This window comes from Elephas maximus, chromosome 24 (genome assembly GCF_024166365.1).
Source record: "Elephas maximus indicus isolate mEleMax1 chromosome 24, mEleMax1 primary haplotype, whole genome shotgun sequence".
Taxonomy (NCBI): Eukaryota; Metazoa; Chordata; class Mammalia; order Proboscidea; family Elephantidae; genus Elephas; species Elephas maximus.
The window spans coordinates 125,341-132,932 of record NC_064842.1 but is presented as its reverse complement, the minus strand read 5'-3'; the positions used below and the strand labels follow the sequence as shown (position 1 = coordinate 132,932).

At 46.1% G+C, this 7,592-nt stretch overlaps 1 protein-coding gene across 1 annotated transcript; it reads left to right on the top strand.

Moving 5' to 3' along the window:
* The first annotated feature begins 643 nt into the window (after positions 1-643).
* Positions 644-7,347, top strand: SLC30A1 (solute carrier family 30 member 1). Its single transcript, XM_049868511.1, has 2 exons — positions 644-1,291; positions 3,352-7,347. The coding sequence occupies exons 1-2, from the start codon at positions 703-705 to the stop codon at positions 4,251-4,253; spliced, it is 1,491 nt and encodes a 496-aa protein (XP_049724468.1). The 5' UTR covers positions 644-702; the 3' UTR covers positions 4,254-7,347.
* The last annotated feature ends 245 nt before the right edge of the window (positions 7,348-7,592 follow it).

Here is a 7,592-nt window from a genome sequence, read left to right as displayed (position 1 = left end):
CCACGCCCGGCTCCTGGATGGAAAGGCCGGGTCCCCTAGGCTGCAGCCGGGACCCGCCCCCTCCCGCCCCCTTCAAGAATCCACCCAATGGCGAGCGCGGACGGGCGAGGCGGGGCGGCTGTCATGAGGGGGCCCCTGGCCAATGGGGAAGCGCGCCGGATTTGGTGGGCGGGGCGTGGAGGCCCTTGTCACGCTCGGGTCCGTGTGAAAACGGGGTTCCGAGTGCAAAGCAAAGTTTTTTTGTAAACCGTCTGCAAAGGCGGGGGGGCGAGGACGGCGCCGGAGCCCGGGCCGAGTGCAGCGCCCGCGGCCGCCGCCTCTCCGGCTCTTAAGCCTCGGCTCCCGGGCCGCGCGCAGCGGAGACCCAGAGCCCGCACATGCCCGGAGCCCTCCCGGCGCGGAGCTGCCCTTCGCCCGCCGCCGCCGCCCGCCTGCGCCTGCTCCGGCTCCCCGGCCCCCGGCCCCGGGGGCCCCAGCTCCCCGCCGCCGCCTCTGCCCCTGCCGCCCCGCCGCGGGCGTGCGCGCTGCCGGGCTGAGCGGGCTGAGCGGGCTGAGCGGGGCTGAGCCGGCTGAGGGGCCTCGGCGCCGGCTCCCGGGCCCGCCGCCGCCTCGGACGCCCGACCCCGGCGCGCCCCCGCCCGGCCGCCGCCTCGCTCCGGCCCGCGCCGCCGCCGCCCGGCGGGGCCCGCCCGCGGCGCAGCCATGGGGTGCTGGGGCCGGAACCGGGGCCGGCTGCTGTGCATGCTGGCGCTGACCTTCATGTTCATGGTGCTGGAGGTGGTGGTGAGCCGGGTGACTGCGTCGCTGGCCATGCTCTCCGACTCCTTCCACATGCTGTCGGACGTGCTGGCGCTGGTGGTGGCGCTGGTGGCCGAGCGCTTCGCCCGGCGGACCCAGGCCACCCAGAAGAACACGTTCGGCTGGATCCGGGCCGAGGTGATGGGGGCCCTGGTGAACGCCATCTTCCTGACCGGCCTCTGCTTCGCCATCCTGCTCGAGGCCATCGAGCGCTTCGTCGAGCCGCACGAGATGCAGCAGCCGCTCGTGGTGCTCGGCGTCGGCGTGGCCGGGCTGCTGGTCAACGGGCTGGGGCTCTGCCTCTTCCACCACCACAGCGGCTTCGGCCAGGACGGGGGCCACGGGCACTCGCACGGCGGCCGCGGCAAGGGCAGCCGCCCGGCGGGCAGCGACGGCGACGCGGGCCCGGGCCGGCAGGGGTCGGACCAGGAGGAGACCAACACGCTGGTGTCCAACAGCAGCAACTCCACCGGGGTGAACCTGGACCGCGCAGGTGAGGCGCGCGCCGCCGCAGGTGGTTGGTGGGGCGCACGGGGGCCGCGCGTGGTCCTGCGCTCCCTGGCGGCCGAGCGAGGCGGTACCGTCCTCCGCGCCTGGAGCCGGGTGTGCGCGGCGGGTGGGCGTCTGGAGCTGGGTGTGCACGGCGGGGGGGCGTCTGGAGCTGGGTGTGCACGGCGGGGGGGCGTCTGGAGCTGGGTGTGCACGGCGGATGGGCGCCTGGACCCTGGGCGTGCACGGCAGGTGGGCGCCTGGACTCTGGGTGTGCACGGCGGGTGGGCGCCGGGACCCTGGGTGTGCACGGCGGGGGGGCGCCGGGACCCTGGGTGTGCACGGCGGGGGGGCGTCTGGAGCTGGGTGTGCACGGCGGATGGGCGCCTGGACCCTGGGCGTGCACGGCAGGTGGGCGCCGGGACTCTGGGTGTGCACGGCGGGTGGGCGCCGGGACCCTGGGCGTGCACGGCGGGTGGGCGCCTGGACCCTGGGCGTGCACGGCGGTTGGGCGCTTGGACCGGGGTCGGTGAGTGGGCGCCTGGGCCCTAGGTGTGCACAGCGGGTGAGCGCCTGGACCGAGGTGTGCACGGTGGGTGGGCGCCTGGACCGGGGTCGGCGAGTGGGCACCTGGACCCTGGGTGTGCACGGCGGGTCTGAGCGTGGGCAAAGGGTCCCGCAGCTGGGCTTGGTTGCTTCTACAGGCGTTTTGAAGGCACTGTCTTGTTTTGGTTTTCACGGGGTCAGAAATGATTCCTAAGTAAATTTCCTGGCTCCCTTGGGGAGAGGAAGAAAATCCCCAATACGTCCTTAGTTATTGAGTGTGGGAAGCCTTGCACTGCCAAGGAGTTCTTCTGCCTGTGAGACATGTTTCGTAATACTGCCTTCAGAGCAAACCTAGCCACTAGTTTGCCCGAGCTCAAAACCCTGGTTAAGTTTCCTTTATGAACAGCAATGTAATGTTTCAGCTAATTGATCCTTACTCCTGAAAATCATAGGCGTAGCACCTGTTTAGCACTGACTTCACTTAGCACTTCTTACATACTGAAAGTGGGAGTAATTTATTCATCTCATAGTTTTAATAGATGCTTTTTCATTCTAAAAATAAGTGCTGTCGGAAATTTGGAAAATACAGAAATGTTGAAGGAAAGCAGATGGAAAAAGAAATCAACCAATGCCCAGTCACTCAAGCTCAGTGCCTCTTAACAATTTGATGTACTTTCTTCCAATTTTTTCCATTTATATTTATTTGCCTGGTTGTATCATACTTCACAGGCAGTTTTCCTTTTTTTAAAGATACAGGATAAATCATGTTAATAAATGCAAATTGGACATTGAAAAGGTGTAATAATTGGATTTCCTCTCACCCCCACTCCAAAAAATGAAGCTGCTCTGGTGTGTGTAATTCTTTTCAAAGATTCAAGAGCAAGAAAGGAATGTAGTGATCCGCTGGTCCCAGCCTTCCCTGAAGTAGCTTTAATAATAATTTCAGTAATTGTGGATAGATTCATATTGCTGACTTGTCAGTTTCTGAAGTCCCTCCCCCAAAAGAGATTGTCTTTTATAGTCATGATAAAAGTTTAAAATTTAAACTTGATTTTAATCCCAAGTGATTGATGTTAGTGACTACGATCGGAGCCTAGTGTTGAATCAGGCATTTTGTTCTAGTCGACTCATCCATAGCTGCATTTACCTTTAGCATTCAAATTTGTTTTCCTTTTTGTAGATGCCAAAAAGTCCAGCAGAATGTTTACAGGACCGCACCCCCATCAAAAAGATAGACTTTTTTTTTTTTTTTTTCCTGGAGGAGGGTGGTTAGGAGAGTGGGGAACCAGCATCATCTTAATAATTTAGCTCTAGCCATTATGCCCTGGCTTGTCCCCAGTGTTCCATTTATACTAAGTTGTCCTGAGCAAATTTAAAATTTTACTTTATGAAAACTTTTTCATTTCAAAGGAGGCAGGCGTTTTTCACCTCCTTTACCCCTTAAGTGGAATCAGACATGGATGAAGTTTTATGTAAACACGTTGAATGTATTTGATACAGCATTTTATTTCTTTGTAGATTCAGAAAAATCCAGAAATGATGCAGTGGAAGTACAAGTGAATGGAAATCTTATCAAAGAAGCCGACCACACGGAATTGGAAGAAGACGTTAAGTCTGGACAACTTAACATGCGTGGAGTTTTCCTGCATGTCTTTGGAGATGCCTTGGGTTCAGTGATTGTAGTAGTAAATGCCCTGGTCTTTTATTTTTCTTGGAAAGGTTGTCCTGAAGGGGAGTTCTGTGTGAACTCATGTACCCCTGACCCCTGCAAGGCATTTATAGAAGTAATTAATAGTACTGAGGTACCAGTTTATGAGGCTGGTCCTTGCTGGGTGCTGTATTTAGACCCAACTCTTTGTGTTGTAATGGTCTGTATACTTCTTTACACAACTTATCCATTGCTTAAGGAATCTGCTCTTATCCTTCTACAAACTGTTCCTAAACAAATTGATATCAAACATTTGATAAAGGAACTTCGAAATGTTGACGGAGTTGAGGAAGTTCATGAATTACATGTGTGGCAGCTTGCTGGAAGCAGAATCATTGCCACTGCTCACATAAAATGTGAAGATCCGACATCATACATGCAGGTGGCTAAAATCATTAAAGACGTTTTCCATAATCACGGAATTCACGCTACCACCATTCAGCCTGAATTTGCTAGTGTAGGCGCTAAGTCAAGCGTGGTCCCCTGTGAGCTTGCTTGTAGAACTCAGTGTGCTTTGAAGCAGTGTTGTGGGGCACAACCACAGGTCCTTTCTGGAAAGGATGCAGAAAAAGCCCCAACAGTTAGCATTTCTTGTTTAGAACTTAGTGACAACCTAGAGAAGAAGCCCAGGAGGACTAAAGTTGAAAGCATTCCTGCCGTTGTGATAGAGATTAAAAAAATGCCAAGCAAGCAACCTGAGTCATCTTTGTAAGTCTTGAAAAGATGGGATGTTTGACTGCTGCTTTTAAGCTGTAAGAAGAAAAACCTCCCCTGAAATTCTGTTTGCCAAGTAGTGTAACTGAAGTCCTTGTTCTGGTCACACAGTTAATTCTGTTTTTGTAAGAACATAATGGGACTCCATAGCAGAGTTCTATATTACAACTTTGTGATTATTAGTGCAGAGTTCAGCTGTGCTGTCCCAGTTTTGGAAAGCCAGTTTTAACGCCGTGTTACACTTTTGTTTAAGTATAAACCTCATATAACATAATGGCATTTGATTTCAGTTTTCCCGTGGTAAAAATTAATTAGGGGGATAAATAAAATTGTTACCGGAATTTCTCTGCCTTTTTTTTCCACCAGTGTTGTACTTTTGTTTATTTAGAATTATAATTGCTAGAACTTGAAGTCATCAAGTTGGTTTCCGTCAATATTTTAGACAATATTCGCTTTCCCTTTGAGTTCATTGTATCACATAATAGCAGCATATTTTAAGACTGACTCATGGATATTTAGTAAGAGAAGTTCCTTTTTTTTAATTTACATGGAGTATTTATAATACTAACCGTCAGTTACTATCCTGTGTTCTGTATTTCTGAGTATTACTCTAAACAGTGAGATAAGTAAATAGTGAACTATAGTTTACATGTGTAATGGGATATATGGGGCATAAGAGCAGGGAAGAAAGTTTACCAAACTAATTGTGTGTTAACATGCAGAAGACATTTCTAAATTATTTTGAGAACTTCAACTTATGTTTTGTTTTACCAAAGTTAGTCTAAAACAGATACATGTTCACCAGCATTACTTTCTTTGAAAGACTGGTATTAGAAACAGTGAGATGAAAGTTTACTCACCAAGTACATACAATATTTTTAAGCATGTTAAATTTAATAACATGTTAAACGTAAGCTATAAACAAGATCTTTTAAATTTTCAGTACTTGAAAATAATGCTGTGTTTTCGGAGTTAAAGTCATTTCATGGTGACCGATTGTGAGTGGATTTAAATGGAGCTTGTCGAGCACAGCTAACAATCCTTGTGCTTGCCAAGAGCCACTGATCTGGGAGGGAAAAAAGTCTAAAAGTTATTGCAATTTGAATATGAGATTCTTAGAAAGCGAATTAATAATGAAGGTTAGATTCCGTTGGTCATCCTGTCTTGACATGGCCCAGATCTTCTAACAGAGGCTTATTTTGCAAAGATGCTGCCGTATTGCCACAGGAAATGGTTCTTGGCTGTTCCATTTTGCTATGGATTTTAAACCCATACAGAAATATTATTTTATGATATTTAAGTTATATTTTTCTTGATAGAGAAGGTGTCATGCTTTGTGAAGAAACTGTAGATTTTTTGTCCTCAAAAGGATGAAAATTAGTATCAGTTATCATGTATAGCTCTATTTTTATAGCAACAAGATGTCCTGACTACTTAAGTCACTTTTATAGCTGACTACTTTTGGGATGGCAGCCTTTTGGGATCTAAAATAATTCATTGTTTAATGGGTGTTAAGAAGAAAATTGGGAATTTGACAGTTACTTTTTAAAGGGATGATCTTTGTGGTAAATGGGGTTTTTTTCTTCTTTTTTTCTAGTATAAGCCTATTGCTGGCAATGGGCCTCTTTAAGAACAGACTTGAGGTAATTTTAGGAATAAGTTCATATTTACTCTAACGGGCCCAAACCCTAACCTGCCAATATGCAATACATTTTGATCTTTTAATATTCTCACCTGATAGTGTGTAATTCAGTTCCTAAACTGGTAGTTAGCTTGAATTTTGCAGAAGTGTTTGAGGTTTTTTTTTTTTTTAAACATGAAACTGGGGATCTCATTATGTGGGTGAATAAGCGAGAGGGAGCTTCCAATTGTACTGTATCATGTACATTCCTGATGTAACACTTCGCAGAACATTTTGTTAATATCTCAACAGTTGATACTATAAAAACATTTCAGTAATGATACAATAGTATAACTGGTAAAATACATTCAAATGGGATTTTCTTTATAAATGCTCTATTAGAATCTATTTCTTACAGGTGGTATAACACCAAAGTATAAGACATCAGCTGAAGGAGGACTTTTTAAATGATTGTAAGGACAGGACAAGGGCTATGTTCTTGTTTAAGTGCTTTGAAGGTAACAGCCTTTAGGTCTTAGTTATTTTAGTTTTCATAATTTTTTTTAAGTAGCTTATATATATGTAACCAAGTGGTACCATGGGATTCTCTTTTTTTCAAAGGACTTTGTTGTAATAAAAATCAGCAGGCACTGACCTCACCTTTTGAGTTTTAACAGACTTATTTATTTCTTTATGATGCACTTTTCTAACCCATTTTTAGCTATGCTAGCATTACTTTTAAAACATGCTTTTATACTTAAATATTGTGGAATTTAAGTGTTTTTCAAAATAGCTTATTCCTTTCCGAAAGAAAATGAGAGAAATACCGTGGGTGATTAATAGACTTAACCCAATATTTAAACATGCTGTTTTGTAACACTGCGTCAGTTATAAGGGCTGCATCTCTCCTGCTGGCTCTTTAATATTTGAGCAAGATCAGTGTATTTGGAGACTGGTCTGTTGTCTGAGTTTAGTGAGAAGGTGGCGCTTCGTGTGCCTGAATTAAAACCAACTCCGAAATTTTTCCAAGCCAAATGCAGCCTTAGTGGTGAGAGATTTAATTCTCTTTTGTTACCTTTTAAAAAAAAAAAAAATTTTAGCGGATTATTATTAATTTTTTTTGAGGGTATCTGCATTGTAAAAAAACTATGGACTAGAATCTAATAAACAAAAACCAAAACTCAAAAACATTGCTGTATGTATTTTAATGCTTTGGAAAACAGTATGTTGAATATCTAAGGTATGTAATTGGAGTAGGAAAAATTTCTATCTAGTGCACCTTGGAAAATCACTGTAGATAGAAAAAGAGACCTATGTTAACATGTTTTTTCCTTGTTAACATTCTCAGTTGATTTTGATTTTTAAAAAGTTTTGAGGGAAATGACCTATGGAATCTAATGTGAAATATTTAGTAGGTTAACTGGTACTGAGTTGAAGATTTTTACTATTTTATAAACAGATATCATTTGAATGATGTCATTTACCTGCTGTCTTAAGATGTTCACACACACAAATATGGAGAGTAATTCTACAATATAAAAATATTTATTTTAATATTAAGTGTCAGTTAAGTCATGAAACAGTGTTAAAACTCTAGGGAAGGTGGAGGGTTTTTTTATTTGTTTGTTTTTTAATTGAAACTTTCCAATACAGTGTTTGACCATCTCTGAAGCAGGAAGTGTAATAGCGCCGTTTTGATGTAGCTCTGCCGATAAC